At 43.3% G+C, this 16,075-nt stretch overlaps 2 protein-coding genes across 4 annotated transcripts in view; both read right to left on the reverse strand.

Moving 5' to 3' along the window:
• Window positions 1–1,637: 1,637 nt before the first annotated feature.
• On the reverse strand, window positions 1,638–12,507 carry tmem184ba (transmembrane protein 184ba). Of its 2 annotated transcripts, XM_031843773.1 has the most exons (10): window positions 12,049–12,507; window positions 11,905–11,958; window positions 10,363–10,596; window positions 9,385–9,550; window positions 7,037–7,127; window positions 6,651–6,818; window positions 6,184–6,353; window positions 5,898–6,092; window positions 5,588–5,614; window positions 1,638–4,876 (listed from the first exon to the last, which is right to left on the reverse strand). In XM_031843773.1, exons 3-10 carry the CDS (start codon window positions 10,594–10,596, stop codon window positions 4,647–4,649), a joined length of 1,281 nt encoding a protein of 426 aa, XP_031699633.1. In that variant the 5' UTR covers window positions 11,905–11,958; window positions 12,049–12,507; the 3' UTR covers window positions 1,638–4,646. The 2 variants fall into 2 exon arrangements, with proteins under 2 accessions (XP_031699633.1, XP_031699634.1); XM_031843774.1 differs by lacking the exon at window positions 5,588–5,614 and having other exon boundaries at window positions 4,647–4,876; window positions 12,049–12,506.
• Window positions 12,508–14,133: 1,626 nt separating this feature from the next.
• csnk1e (casein kinase 1, epsilon) overlaps window positions 14,134–16,075 on the reverse strand; it is an 8,733-nt gene continuing 6,791 nt past the window's right edge. The window contains exon 11 of one of the 2 annotated variants that reach the window (XM_031843776.1): window positions 14,134–15,322. The gene's annotated coding sequence lies outside the window, so the exon portion shown is untranslated. Of the gene's footprint in view, window positions 15,326–16,075 lie in introns of both variants that reach the window. The other variant, XM_031843775.1, reaches the window with a different exon arrangement.

Here is a 16,075-nt window from a genome sequence, read left to right on the forward strand (position 1 = left end):
TATATTCTATATTTTATTTGTATTTAAAGGTAGATGTTATGAAAAGACAAGCTAACGAGTGCTGTGATGTTCTGTGTGTTCAGAAGTACTTACTTATGACTAGTCCGGGGATATTCTCACGTCTAATTATTGTGTTGTGTGGCAACGATGATTACTTTACAAAATGTTAATTATTAGCTATGTAGAAATATGCTCAAAGCCAATGGCCATATTGCTGTATGATGATTTTTATTTTTTGTGCGTGCGTGCGTGTTCTCGCCATGTTTGTACTTGGCTTGTCATAGTGGATTCTTGGAGGGATATTATTTTTCTATGATGATTTTTGTTTGTTTATTTGTGTGAAAAATTAAGGTCACTTCTGTATTTGGCTGGTTGGGCAGATCCACAGGATGTTAAAGGAAATGTGGAAAGAAAGGTGGAGACGAGGAGGAGAGAGGAAGGGTAGAGGAGTCGTTGGAACGATGGAGAAAGAAAGTAGCCATGGCGGACTGGGGAAGAAGGTTGAGAGAGGTGGCGCGTTATTCACTTGAAAACCTCCATCAGTCGAGCAGTTTCAGCCACGGTGTGCTCCAACAGGCTCGGCCGTCGTGGAGTCCAGGCCACTGAATAGTGCTCGCAATATCATTTATAAGCAGGCGTCGTAACACAACACACTGTGTTGACCAAGATATGAGGCATATATTTAGCTATATGAATATCGGTGTGGCAAAAAAAAGCATTTATTCCCAATATTTTAACGTCTCACATCTGTCAAACTGTGCTGGATGTTTTGTAATACTTGCAAAACAAAAAAAACGTTTTTTTTTGTATTTATTACTTGTATTTTTTCTATTGTGAAAATTTAAGTACATTGTCTATTTTATATATTAATTATAATAAATGTTGTACATATTGTACATAACATGGTGTGGTTGTGGGTTGAAAGGGAAGGGGATCCACAGGATGTTGAAGTTATCGCTCTGGATCAGAAGATAAACTCGAGGTTAAAAGTAGAAACAAGAGTTTTTGAATGAACTTTAGTGAGGCTGTAAGTGCTTACATGGCATTTTTTTTAAATGTGAGCAGTGTCATTTCTCCCTTTTAATGACCCATTTCAAAATATATCTGTAAATTATGTTCAGATACACTTGCATGCATCGTCACGTTGCCCGCTGTACAATGCAAAATAATGTTGACTCACCAAGCAACTACAGCAGCACTCAGCAAAAAGACGCCAACATTGGCGATTTTGCTGCCCACACAACGTCATTATGAAGCAGTAGTTTAGTTTGCCTTTAGTCACTCTACAACCAAAACTCACCTGCAGCCAGAGAAAATAAACCACTTAATAACCATCAATTATGTTTTACCGGTGCTGTTTTGTGGTCACACGCTGTGCTCCGGGGCCTTTTAAAGCCGCTAATGGCTCGCCCAACGTCTCATTGTTGAGTTGACTCCAGCTGTCTGTGTTCACGTGCACGCGGTGGAGGAGCTTTTGCACACGGCCTTCCTTCCTCCCGTCTGGAACAGCTTCCTAAACCTTCTTTGTGAGAACCCGGCCTGTCTCCTGCTGGTGGGTGAATCGTGGAAGTGCACTCATCCAAAATGCTTTGGCCTTCAAAACAAGCATGGGCCCGGTTTGTTTGTTTCTAAAGAGTAGAGTTTTGTTATGTAGAAATTAAATCTTTAGGCTGTGAACCATCCTTATTTAGTCCGACCCAGTGACACATACTGAAAAAGTGAATTTCAGTGGTTAAACTAATCTAAACACAATCATATTCTGGATTTTTCAATGAGGGAGAAGAAGCAAATGCAATTTTTAGAAATGTTAACCAGTTATTAGTATTTGACTTGTTTTAATGGAAGAATACTTTCAGACAAGTTATTTGAAGCAGAGTGTATCCGTGTAGGAGGATCTTTAAACAGTTTACCTACTGAGGCCACAAAAAAACCAAACAAGCAGTTATCTTACATACCAGACTAAATATCTTTTATTATATCTTCTCCATTAGACATGAAATAATAGCGTCATGAGCAGCTTCATCATATACAAACTAGAAACCAAAAGTCATCAAAATAATAAAAAAGACACGTAGTAAAAATACAAAACTAGGTATTTTTTTCTTCTCGCTCCAGCTGCGGAGCATGTATGACTATTTCAACACACTGTCCCTCCTGAAGACGCCACTTAAAGCTATTTACAACATTAATCTGCAGCATTTCTTCAGCTAGATTCATAAACATCAGGACATCTTAACAAGCAGAGAAAGAGGATGAATTAATGCACTCAAAGTGTCCAAATTAGTTTGTAAAAGAAACACCGGATCATCTGAAGCTGGATGACGCTCAGTCAGTGTATCCATGTCAAAATGTAGCAGCCTAATTATCCAGACAACACTAAGCGCCGTCTAAAAATAGCACGCTGCTCCTGTGCACAGATGTGGCTTCTGTCCTATTCCAATATGATGTCAGGCAGAAGCAGAACAATTTAAAATGAAAAAAGACCCACGACCACTGTCTGAGGCTGGCTTCTCTCCTCTGGTGAGAGGATTAAAAGAAGTGACAGACTGGTGCTTAGACAAAGCAGTTACATGTGCGTCAAGCTTAACGTGCGAGATAACTGGCTGTCTGCTCGCAGATAAGAGCGACCGTGTCTTTTCTACGCGGCCCCCTGGTGTTCATGCCGAGCTACAGCAGAGCGGTGACAGTGGGTACAGTAAACACGGCGGCACGCTCCGTGTGACTCATTCAGAGGACTCGAGGACTTCAATTTTGTGTAAGAAGAAAATAAAAATAACCAGCTCTGCCTGCGGGGAAGTTAAAAGTTACAAGAAAAGACTGGAAGAGCATCAAAGTCAAACAAATGGTATTTTGTTAACAGAGAATATTGATTATATTGTAAATGCATAAGATGAAAATGTGATAAACATGGTATATATCTTCCCATATTACTGTGCTAATATGCAGTTTTCTTTTCTTTCAAATTGACCATAACTCAGGATAAGAACTGTAAAATGTGCAGAAAATATATTTTAAGCTAAAAACTTAAGTCCTTACAAGCAAAACGCATACAACACTGAAACCTGACTGTCTGACACAGCGGTCACTACACTGCAGAAAACTCCCTCGATCTGGATGGATGTTAGTCTGGCTTAAGTATTTGGAGCCAATCAGGAACACTCTGTGGTGAAATGGGTAGATATTTGAAAAGACATCATCTCGACATTAAACTACTCAAAAAACAGTCAGAATGAGTCAAACAGAAATACATTTTTGCTAAGAAATAAACGTGTGTGTGTGTTTTTTGTGTGTTTTTTAACACAAGTACTTAATTGATCAATCATCTAGTTTTCAAAGGAAAAATGTTGAGATCTCCAGGGGGCATGAATTTTAAAGTTTGGGTAGCGACTGATGATATCACTGCTGGTAATCCGATTGGTTCCTGGTCGTCTGCTCAAATGTCCAAAAATGAGTTATCTTTTGAATAACAGAAAATGATGTACAATAGCTCTATTAATCCCTTTCACACTAAAGTGAGAACATTTTAATTTCAGTTTGATTTAAATATTTGGAATCATGTACGTATATGAAAAAAGGTTTAATTCCTATGACAGCGCTCCTCTACAGAGAACAAGCATCTCAAGTTATTTTTAACCTATATTCCTCTCGTGTTTATCCCTCAATCCAGTTAACCTACATTGTGGTCTGCAGCGGTCCTCTCCCTGAGTGAACAGGCACCGGCTTTAATCCCAGCCACTGAAATCACACCAGTGGACTGTAATCCTTCAGTCCTGCAGCAGACGTACTGTATAATCTATAATCTGCTCCCACTAATATCAATCACCACGTTCATCCATACAACTGACATAAACTCATGTTTTTGACTACGTTTCCCTTTAAATCCATCCCCGCAATACAGTCAAGGACGTCCCTTAAAATCCCACAATGCACCAGGGTACCGCCAGCTCTCTTACACTTTATCTAGACATATGTTCCCCGTTATATTGTTTAATGACTGAACCACAAGACTGCTACGATACTTACAACAGCTTCTGTTTGAAGCACATTAATGCATTTGCAAATCAACTAATTTGTTAAATTGTTGCAAATTAATATCAAGTTTAAAGTTCATAAAACTAAAACTTTAATGATATTTTCTACTTCCATACGCTGAGTAAATATTCTTCTTGAACTTTAAGGATGTTCATGGCTTGATAAACAGCCGATGACAATGTGAAAAAAACAGGGCCTTCAAAATGCAATACAGATCCAGAAAAATAAAAACATTTAAATCCATGAGGACGACTACATTGCTACAAGACTGAGCTGAAATGTGAAATCATCCGAGCCAGAAAACTTTCATTCCTAAAGTCAAGTATGACTCAGTGTGTAAGACTGTGACTCACAAACTTTCCAAACTTAAAATAGTTGGCCAGGAAATGAAAAAGGTTTGTGTTAACACCAAAATCGGCTTAAAGTGTTTCCACCAAGACGCTCTAGAAATGTGGCTACATGAATGTTTATGCAGGAAGGTCCTCGCATCCGCAATCAGTCTCAGAAACAGAAAAATGTCAAACACACACCTTTCTCATCACTCACACGTCCGAGCGGGCCGGCTGCACGGGAAGGGTTAAGTACCATCTGCCATAAAAACATTTGGTTCTGCTCTAGAATTCGTCGTCGGAGCTCAGCAGGAGGGTCTTCTCCGTGTCCCCGTGGCCGCCGACAGCGCTGTGTGTGCGGGAGACGGGCGGCGGCGCCCCCTGCTCCAGTGTGGACTGCTGGGTGTACTGCTGGTAGGCCGGGGAGAAGTTGTGGATGGCGTCCTGCACCATGTCGCCTGGGTTCATGGTCTCCTTCAGGCTGCTGGAGATGCTCTTCATGGGGGCACAGCGGCCTGAGGGAGACGGACGACACCAGAGAGTTAGAGGTCGGGAGAAAGAAAGAGAGTAAAGGAGGTTTAAATAAGAGGAGAAGGGTAGAGGAAACAAAAAGATGTAGGAGTGATTTAGAGGAGTGAACGGGAAGAAGAGGGAGGAAAGGAGGGAAAGAAATAAAAGTGGGGAAAACATAATGGGGGGGGGGGGGGGGTTTATGGAGATTTAAGCAAAGATGTGGGAGCAAATCAAACGGGGAGGGGGGAGAGGAGAAGAAGAGAGAATAGAGTCAGAGGAGAGTGAGACGAAAAGTGATTTAGTGGAAGAGGAGAAGGGTGGGAGAGGAAAAGACAGAAGAACGGGGCGTCGGTGATTTAGAGGGTGTTAAACAGCGGGACAGAAGGACGACATGGGTGAAAGAAAAATTAGGGGGAAAAAGGGAGGAATTGTAAGAGAACAGTGGATGTGATTTAGAGGGAGGAGAGGGGAAAAGGAAAACAGTGATGGGGAGGGAAGACACAGGATAGAAAGGGGAAAGTAAAAGATGATCAGTTTAGGAATAGGAGGAAGAAGTAAGATACAAAATGAAAAGACAGCAACAGAACCAAATCACAATCAAAAAAACAACTGAATAGAAAGTAACTCAGAAGGACAGGACTATCTAAAAACAGTAGCAGCATGAACAAAAAGGAAGGGGGGGGGGGGGTAAACATCGTCAGTGTTCAACCTACCAAACTCTCCGTATGTAGGAACGGGTCCTTTGTGCACAGCAGAGAAGAAAAGAGACACAAAGATGGATGTGTAGAAACAGGAAAGAAAAGAGTGTAAAAAAAGAATGGAAAAGAAAAGAATAAAGAGGACGAGGTAAAATCAAGGTGTGATCAAAAGAAGGGAGATGAAGTAGAAAAACACATTGGAACAGATGGAGATGAAACAGAGACAAAAGGCTATTTAAGAATATTTAGATGTTTCCTTTAGTAACAGCGAACTCTGTTGTGGTGTTGGAAGTCACACTGTAAGGGTCCCTCTTCCCCTCCTCACCTTGTGAATCGAGACTCTTGTCCATGTAGACTTTGTACGTGAAAGCGTGGCGCAGAGCCAGCGCTGCGAAAAACATCTCAATGCAAATGATGAAGTTCTGATAGCCGGCGGCAACCGTCCCCTCGCCCACAGACACCTCCACCGAGTTGATCTGGGGGATGGCCCCACACTTCTCCAGGATGGCCAGCAACATGCCTGACCACAAATGATAAGAAAGGTACTTAGTGAGGATTAAAAAAAAAAGCATTTTTAAAAAGCATGCTGCGTCTTGTGAGGTTACCCCTACCCTGCCAGAAGGAGAGGAAGATGACGGACTTGACCATGAGGAACTTGAGCATGGGGCTGTACGGGCTGAGCAGCTCTTTGGTGGAGAAGTAAAAGAGGAAGAGGGCGTACAGAGACAAGCTAACGGAGACGTTGTAGACGATGGTCACGTACAGGTAGCCGCCCGCAACGCTGTCGAGAGAGAAGAGGTCAGAGAGAGAACGATGTTAGAGGTGTTGTTCATGCTAAAAGCCTAAATCTGCGATTAGAGATTAACGCCCCAAACTGGTACGATTAATGGACGAGGTGATGATCAGTCTGGGGCATTCAATTAATCTAAAAATGAAAAGCAGTAATCCACAAGTTACTGGTTTTGTTTCTACTTGTACTTTCTCATTACCACCAATCAGAAGCAATATATGAACCCAAAAGTCAGTCCAGACTGAGCTGATGGACTTCATCCCTTCCTGCCCGTTTAGCAGCACTTACTTGAAGTCTCCGTCCTTGTATTTGCCGTAGGCCTGCAGGATGACGGTGACGGCGGCCATGAGCGGTTTGACCACGCAGAACTGCAGCGTGGCCTGCTTACAGAAGCGCAGGAAGCCGATGGAGTAGGCCTTTCCCCTCAGACAGCAGGTGCCGTACATGCAGCTGGACCTGATGGGACCAAACACACCTGGTTCATACTTGATGTCTCTGATATTTGTGGGAACATTTTGCCAATTAAGGCAATAAATTCCTCAGTTATGACGGAATGAATGAGGATGCGGAGTTCTCCTGCTCACGGAGCCATGCTGGGAGGGCCTACATGTTTCATGCTGGCTTTAACAGCCGTTCAGAATCGGATTCTTCAACAGAGGATATGTGAGACTCACTCGATGGGTTTCCCTCTGATCTCGGCCATGATGGCGCTCTCTCCTCCCAGGTATTCATAGCACAGACTCAGGAAGTTGTAAATCACAAAAGCTGGGGGACAAACAAGGAGAGAAAGGGTTAGTTGATGTTATCTCGATGCGTTTACTTATTTTAATAGTGATGGTAGTCCTTCACAAGCCAGCTTGATGTTTCAGAGGGCAGTATTTGGCTTTTTATCTACTGTGACATGTCAAAATGTCTTCCTCCAGGACTGGAGCCTGTTCACTGTATATCTGCTTTAAGATATAATCTTCAAATTGTCATAAAAATGATTACTATAAATACATGTTTACTTCATGTAGCCTGTGTGAAAACAGATTTAGCCCTTGAAAGACTTTGCCCAACAGCAACTGCCAACAGCAACAGTGAGAAAACTGCTTTAACTGCAAAACCACAAACTACCACGTACATCAGAGAGAATCCTTCAGTCAGCCGACCCCCACACACCCACACATCACTTCCTGTCCCACCTATTTAGACATCTGCAGACTAACACATTGCAGAATCATGTGTAGTTTATATGTAAAGTTCTAAAAGACTGCCGATTGTAGCTGAAAACACTCGGTACGGACGTAAAATGTTAGATTTATACTATTTCAGCAGGACAGTACGACACACCTCCCTGTGTGACTGATCTCCACCTGACCGTCTCTTGTGCCCGGTGGATTATCTCTCCTCTGTGCTGCTCCAGTGAGAGGGCGATGATGACCATAAAAACACAGCCGGGCTAATCCTGTTAACACACTCTCTAGTCTCATGACTGCATGTGAGGGGAAGATACGGCGAGCAGGGTAGGGGTGTGTATCGCTTTACTGGGAATGAGAATGTGATATATCTTGGGCGTGTGCCATGGTGTGCGTGCGTGCGTGCGGTTCAGGAGGATGTTTGTACGTGTTGTGTCACAATACTGATCTCTGCTGAGCTGTACTGCTGGCACTGATTCTTTTTACCTCAGTGATCCGATGAGTTGTAATATTTTCCTTTTCCTCACTCTTGACTCTCTGCTCTCACTCTGCTCCACCCACAAACACACACGCACATCTGTGGTCTACTGTCTTACGTCAGACTGAAGTGATAAGCCATAAATACCATGTCACAGTCTGACTTCAACACAAAAGCGAGCGCACAGCGCTGACGGAGGAGAGCTGGTAGACCTGCGTAGCTCTCCGTGTCTCAGCTGTTCACCATTGTGCTCCTTCACTTCTCTCCAAGGACCCCCGTGGGCCGGGCTAGTTGCCACGGTGATACAGTAGGCCTTTCGTTCAATGAGAATCTGAACTTTGCAGCCAGTTTGGTTGAGAGAAAGTCATTATGGGATGTAGCCGTTCTGGTTGATGAGGAAGATTTGCGAGCAGCGGTTGCCACGCAACAGGTCGGGTCCTTCTTCGCTCAGGAAAAGATGTGGGCGGGGGGCTCAGATGCATTGTGGGAAGGGGGAGACAAACGGGAGGAAAGAGAGGAGGAGGACAAGGATAGGAGGGAAAGTTGGAAAGGTGCTGAAAAGGATTTGGTTGAGAGTAAAGAGGAGGGAAGGTAAAGAGAGGAGAGCCTTCTGTACGAGAGAGCGACACGACGACCACAACACTGACGCCGCTTCCTGCCGAAAGCAGAACCGCACGTAGAGCTCCTCCCCCTTCACATTCAAATGCATGCGACGTCATCAATGCGCGGATACAGGAAGTGACGCCCGTGTCACTTCCAGCGAGCGTCACAGCTGATTCAAACGTTTAACAGTCCTCAGAGATTCAGAGCACCGGACGGCATTTTGTTTTGTTTTTGTCATCCATCTGCTCAGCAAAGCTGCCGGCTCACCATCAACTTCACTGACCCGACACAAATAAACTCAGACCATATTACACCTTGAACAGTAAGCCATTGATCCATGTTTGCATCCCAGTTTCACTAGATCGCACTAACTCAACTACAAGTAATATCAAAACCAAACGTCCAATTTATCAACTAAAAACAACTTGGGAATGAATAAGAGCTTCTATCCAAATACATATGAATGTATGTATGACACTTTTGAATCATATTTCAATCATTAAAGTCCAGATAAAATGAAAAATGCCGTCATATTGTGCACATATTTAATAACATAGGCAAACATCTAATAAGACTGACAGGGCACTTTGCTAAATAAACATTAACCGAGTGGGTGGAATAATTTGTTACGGACGAACAGACAGATTTGATCACAATGCGTTTCCAACAAATCAAGTGGAAAAGTCGCCCTCGTTGCTGCTGAATTGGTTTCATTAAGAGACAGACTGAGCTCCACAGGGTGAAGACAAACGCTCGCTCTTACCCTCATAGCAGTCCCGGACGGTGTCAAAGTACACGTAGTACTGGTCGTTGGTGAAGAAGAGGAGGCTGAGCCAGGAGTCGAAGGCGTAGATGGGGACGATGAAGAGGATCCGCACGATGTGGCGCTGCTCCCTCGGTGAGCTGTAGAAACGTAGGTGCATGTAGATCTGGGAGAGACGGGAGAGACGCTTTAAACACTGACAGTAAAACACCCGCACTACGTCAGAGTGAAACTCAGTTTAAGGTGCTCTGCAGGCTGGATTAGAAGGAAGATATTCTACACCTTTGTGGCATAAGTGTGAAAAGCTGCTTCCCCGTTCTTACTGTGGCGTGTGGACTCATAAGCCTGAATCAAAGGGCTTAAACACGCGTGTAGGGAGATAACACAGCAAGTCTACAAGGTAGGCTTGAACAGAGCTTTACAAAAGGACTTGGAAACTAAAATAAGAAACGCCATACTGTCATTATGAGGACACAGATTCTTGAGAACATTCAGATGTGTGTTGTGTCTATCTTTAACAGACTGACCTTAATCAATACATCATATCACCTACATCACCGCTCAGGAATGTGTCAAAGAGAAAAACACAGACTCTATTCAGCTATTCATCCACCTGGATCAAGTTTCACCTTCGTGTGTGTGTGTGTGTGTGTGTGCGCGCGCATGCACGCGTGCGTGTTTGTGTGTGCATTCATGCTCTGTATCACAAACACCTGCTGAGGGATGTTGCCAAGCAACCCCTGCCCTTCTCTGGGCCTGAGCAGATGCTTGTGTGTTTGCAGGATCACATCATTTGTGCATTAAACACACACACGCACACACACACAAAATATAGTTTACATCTTTATGAGCATCTTCTCAGGAAAAGCCAATCTGCTCAGTCAAATCACAACATCTGTATCTCCAGCTGTTTAATTCAAACAGTTTAAGGATGATGATTTACCCCCCCCCCCCCTTCTGCTGTTTGGAAGCAGTTACCTGGTGACAGGTGAGGATGAGTGCGGTCCAGACGAAGAAGCCGGACACGGCCTGCGCCGCAGGAGTCATGAGGAAGATCGGCTGGTCCGTGCTCAGCAACGGGGCTTCTGGGAGCCACGACATGTTGGGGCCCGTCGGGGCTGCCGTTGGCGGGGGGGCGGGTGCTGCAGCCAGGACCGAGTCCTCCCCCAGCCTCTCTGAGAGTGGCACGTCCCGTCTCCACACATTCAACATCTGGAAGGGACACAGAACACAGATGAGGCGTCTGCGAGTACATTTGGAAACCTCCTGAAATATGATGATCAAACACTGGGGGAAACCTGGATGAGGCCCGTTACCCTCGGTAATAACAAAAAATACAGACTCAAACAACATAATTGACCTAAAACTGTTTCGTAACAGCGTCAAAAACCTGTAAATCCCACCTCTGATATTCACATATCTGACTAGTGATTGGAACAACAGCCTACAGGTTGACGAAATTCAGGTGGGGATGGGCAAAAGACGCCACACAAACGCTGCAGCTCCAGAAGATGACTGGACTTTAAGTGGCCGGAAGACACGTTACGTAAGCAGCAGCTCGTCACGGTCTCCAAGGTGACGCAGTAATGCTCTCAGGGTAATGTGTGTTCGTGTACCGACACACGGCTGACATACAGGACTGAGCTAGAGAGAGACCCTGACGCAAATACACCCACACATCATTTCAAGATACCAATAAAGAAAACAAATAAAAGAGAGGACATAAATAGTCACTGAATGAGAAAGAGGGTTTCCATCATTCTGACCTATCAGGCCTCGTCTGCTAGAGAAGCATGGCAACCACAGGTCACACAGCCCTCTAAACAAACAGCACGGCCAATGACAGGCTCACATCATGCCATTCCACACACACACACACACACACACACACACACACACACACACACACACACACACACACTTTCTTTACAACACTAAATGCATCAAAAAAGCAAGTTATTGAATTTGGTGGTTTGATAAACCAGTTAGGCTGCTTTCACACTTTTATATGCGAGGTTGAGAGGAGCTACGGGTTCGCTGTTTGTTTGTGTGTTTGTGTGTGTGTGTGTGTGTGTGACAGCAGGTCATTTGTGTTGGTTTGCCAGGCGTCAGCACATCTACAGGTCAACAAGGAGAAGTGAAGGCATCAGCAGCCAGCCAGCCAGCCACACACACACACACACACACACACACACACACACACACACACTATATCAGAGAGGCAGGGGGTCAGGAATAAAGCAACAACAGATGGAAAGGGGTGATGATGGGAGATAATTCAAAGCTAGTAATGGTATGGGTGACAGCCAGACTGGATTATCATACTGGCTGAAGCAACAACAACAACCACCACCACCACCACCACCACCACCACTGGGCTTTATTCAGCAGAAACTTTCCATCCGTTTTAACCTTACTTCAATAACAGTGATTTATTGCACTGCTGTGAATTAATAGTATGGAAATGAAGCTCACATTCAGACAAGTTAACCACAAATAGCAAAGTTTGAAATGTCTTACCTCAGCTAACTGTTAATAGCCTTAACAATGCACAGACTGGATATGTTTCTAAACCTGGAAATTGGAAGAAGACACTTTATTAGTCGGGTAAATTAAACGTGTTGAGTTAAGGAAAGGCATTTCCAACCTGTTTTAGAGGCTCACCTTGCAAACAGGCTACTGCTTTGAAATCCTCCTGAGCTCCGTCAGTTGAAGCCACGAGCAGACTACCCTGAAAACAGCCTTAATTCCTCCTCAGAGCCGCACCGTTGCTCCCCGAACATCCATGTTGAGCCCTCGACGGACTGCCCCGTCAGCCTCTGCGTCTCCCCCCCAAAAAACTCACCTCTAAAGTTAGAGAGTCATGTTAAACAACCTCTATAATATCCTGTTTCTTCTCCTCTGTGCATTAACGTTGTCTAGTGTCCGTGTTTCTGAAGTTAAAACAGTGGACTCCGTCATTCCTCTCGGCTCCCCTTTTCTCTCCACTCCGTTGATTTCAAACCAATCCCTGTCGGATTAACTCCAGGTCAGATAAGCTCCGCCCACACCGCGAGGACGAGCCTGTTCAGCCAATCACACACCAGTAACCATTATTAACCCGGAACAGGGCGGAGTTTCTTCACCGAACACTGAGCATGCGCGGGTCTATTCTCGGTCCAGCCCGTTCAGCACAGCGGCGTCGTGAATGTGGGTGATGTACAAAGATGAGTTATTTGTTTATTACTTCCTGTCCTAACTGTGTCGTCAGAGTGCGTGGGCAACAAACACTCACCATAATAATAATTGTGTATGTTGATTGTCCTTTTTAGGTAGGTTTTTCATTTTCCAAGAACGTTCAATGCCTACTTTTGAGGACGATTTGGGGCTTTGATCATTTTATTGTACTTTCATAAAGTTGGAGCACTCACAAAAAACACTTTTAAAATAAAATAAAATGGTCGAGGTTGATATACTGAGTTTTCGGGTAGTACAATTTGCAGAACATATAGGCCTAATTACCATTTACATTAATTAATCGAACTTAACTTTTTTAGATTTTTCTTTTAAAATAGTAAGAACATTTTAATGGATTTTTTTGGTAGTTAGACAGACATTTCTGAGGTGGGTTGGTCCCAATTACAACTTTTCTAAAATCCTGACTATCGACTCTCAGATTGTCTGGGACATGTCTTCTGCTGTCTGTCCCCAGAGTGAAGCAGCATTCAGTTTTTATGCACCACACATCTGCCTCTTAAGTTAAACTTGGGACTCTTTATTCATATCTTGCACTGTAATTTGTATACTGTCTAATTTGTCTTATTCTATTTGAGCACTCCCTTCATCTATTTGCTTTTCAAAATTATATTTGTGTGTCTTTTTATATTGCCTTGTGTCATTTTCTTAATACATTTATGTCTTATGTACAGCACTTAGAATTACCTTGTTGTTGAAAGGTGCTATACAAATGAACTACACCATAAAATAACCGTAGAAGAATTTACAACAACAAAATAACAGCATAAAGGCAGATTTGGTGAATTGTCGTGTGCTCAACACTGCAGCAAATACATAAACACATAACTAATAAACAAAAAATAAATAATTAAATCACGTTTGGGGACGTCCATGTGAGTGATGCTCTATGGCATGTGATCCCCAGACCTCCATAGTCAGATTAAGGATATTAAAAATAAATTCTTCAAAAAGAAAATCAAGTTTTAGGATATTTAGGATATTTATATATATACAATGTGTCATTTCAATACATAAACAAGTTAAGTTGAAATATTAAAATGTCAAGGGGTTAAGGAGTAGGTGCCATTCACAAAATGTACAGTATATATACATTTAAAAATAAATAAAACATATATTATATATGTTTATATAGCATCAAATAATAAATGTGAATCATCAGATATTTTGCAATCAGTTGAAACATGATATTAGAAGTCTGTATAAGCTGTGTATATTTTTATTGATTCAGAAAATATACACAAATATCATAGTAATAAAGTTGAAGCATGGGTAAAGAAATGTACAGGACATCAGACAGCTCATGAGCATCAGTGGCATCAGTCCATCCTGACAGGTCTGGGTCAAAACACTCCTTGAAATATTAACAAGAAACCTTTCTGTCATTGCCCGCCTCAGTGGAAACCAAAACACACACTTCTGGCGGACTCTAAAGGTCAGTGGTACAAATGCCCCCCCCCCCCCCCCCCCCCCCCCCCCGCGCCCCCCTAAAGGTAGGCAGAATAACCCCCCCCCCCCCCCCCCCCAGGGCTGTCAGGAAGTAAACAGTACTCTTCTCTCCAGCCCCCACTCGTTAAACTATCTGTCACAATCTGGCAAAAGGTATCTACACATTTTACATGTATTATAAAACAGAGGGGGGAAAAAAGCTAAAGTAATGAACAAAAATACAACACCAGACTTGTTCACCACCAAGATCGTCTAACTTTCTCAAGTCTTTTCATACCCGGAGTTACAAGCTGGACTAAGGCGTTATCATATCGTACAATCCTCGCGGCTCTCCCTTTCATTCTGTCCTCAACTCACAGCAGTCTTCCTCTCAGTGTAGCACATGTTCCGCTCGTCAGGCTCTCATATCAGCAAGTCAGCGACAAGTGTGCCAAAAGGAAAGGAGGTTTAAATTGGGGACCGGCCTTCTGTTATGATTCATGGGTAACTCATCCAACAGTCACCTTCCCCCCCTCCATCCCTCAAGGCTCTCTAAAAGCAAATCTAAAAGGCAAAACGAACACTTAAGACGGCAACACGCGGACAGACAGCGACACTTATTGACATAAAGCAGCCTCGCTTCCCCGTCCACAAACCCAACGCAGACACTCTCACATGTATTCCCCCGCCTCTGATCCTCCCTTTGATCCGTTCCCAAGCATCCTCCTGTCTCGTCTGTTGTTGTGTGTTGTTTGTGTCGCCATAGTTGTGTACATATTTATTCAGAATCAAGAACACCATAAGCAGCGGATGTAGCTCGTAGCAGGTTAATAGTTGATGTTTTTTTTTATCACAGGTGTAAACCACAGAATTTGTGAAATTTAGTCCATTTTGTGCACGTTTTTTTTTTTCTGTTGCAAGTTGAGCCTCTGAGTCGATGTGCAGGTGAATATTAGCAAAGAAGGGGCGGGACCTGTGTGTTGTTTGGGCCACGTCCCTCCTTCCAGCCACATCCCGATAAAGCAGTACCAACCAGTTCCAGCCCAGAGTTTGTTTGTCCCGCCGGTTTCTATCATTTCAATGTTCCCCCGGCTCCTCCTGGTCACCACTGTTCACACAGCATACTGACAGACACACGTATGGCCTCCATCCCCCCCACCCCCCTCCTCCTTTAATAAGGGCCTGCCACGCCTCCTCCTGCTCCTCTTGTCTTCCTCCAGTCACTCATGTTTTCATTCATCCATTTGAAAAGTAAGGGGTATTTGATACCCTGCAGCTGCTGAACAAAGAAAGAAAACAAGGAAGAGAAATATCACTTTTGTGGGTTAATGAAAGGACATGACTGAAAATATTCTGTATTTACTTTTGTGTGTCAACAAACGATACAAGCGATGCATTATTCTGTCTCTCGATACATTCTGTGGCACTCAGCCCAAAGCCCATTAGTTCCAACTGAAGAAATTCATCTTTAAAACCAGCTCACAGATACATACTGCTGCTTGTTGTTTTTAGCAAACATCACTCGAACAGGAGGAAATAGTGCATTTGTCGGGGACTATTTTCATCAGCACATTAGAGGCCCTAATGAGTATGTATTTATATACATACAGATGTTTCAGTTTACATCCATGTCTGTCCAAAATGTCATTATTTCATCATTGTATCCTGTCATACATGCATGCATCCTATTAGACTGCAATACCAATATTGGCCAGCAACATTCATTCCACAAGGAAATAAAAAACGATTCATTAAAAAATGTCACGTTGATTCTTCCTCCTTTTCTCCTTTTACTTGACTTATTAAACGCAACGCCTCATCTCTCTATTTGATTATTTATTTGCTTAATAATCGGTATTTCTTTATCAGAATCACTGCAGTTGAAAAACTATTTTAGCACAGTATCAACTATTTATTTCTTAATGTATATTAAGGGTAAGGGGGTCAGGGGTCGTCAAGGACAAAAGTTCAAGCATACTGTTTGTGTGTGTGTGTGTGTGTGTGTGTGTGTGTGTGTGTGTGTGTGTGT

This window comes from Anarrhichthys ocellatus, unplaced genomic scaffold (genome assembly GCF_004355925.1).
Source record: "Anarrhichthys ocellatus isolate YVR2014 unplaced genomic scaffold, GSC_Weel_1.0 scaffold4, whole genome shotgun sequence".
Taxonomy (NCBI): domain Eukaryota; kingdom Metazoa; phylum Chordata; class Actinopteri; order Perciformes; family Anarhichadidae; genus Anarrhichthys; species Anarrhichthys ocellatus.

Coding starts and splice junctions, on each gene's coding strand:
- tmem184ba (XM_031843773.1), bottom strand. CDS start 10,596: ATGTTGAATGTGTGGAGACGGGACGTGCCACTCTCAGAGAGGCTGGGG. Junction 6,354..6,650: donor TACAAGGACGGAGACTTCAA/GTAAGTGCTGCT, acceptor CTCTCTCGACAG/CGTTGCGGGCGGCTACCTGT. Junction 5,615..5,897: donor CAAGAGTCTCGATTCACAAG/GTGAGGAGGGGA, acceptor CTGTGCACAAAG/GACCCGTTCCTACATACGGA.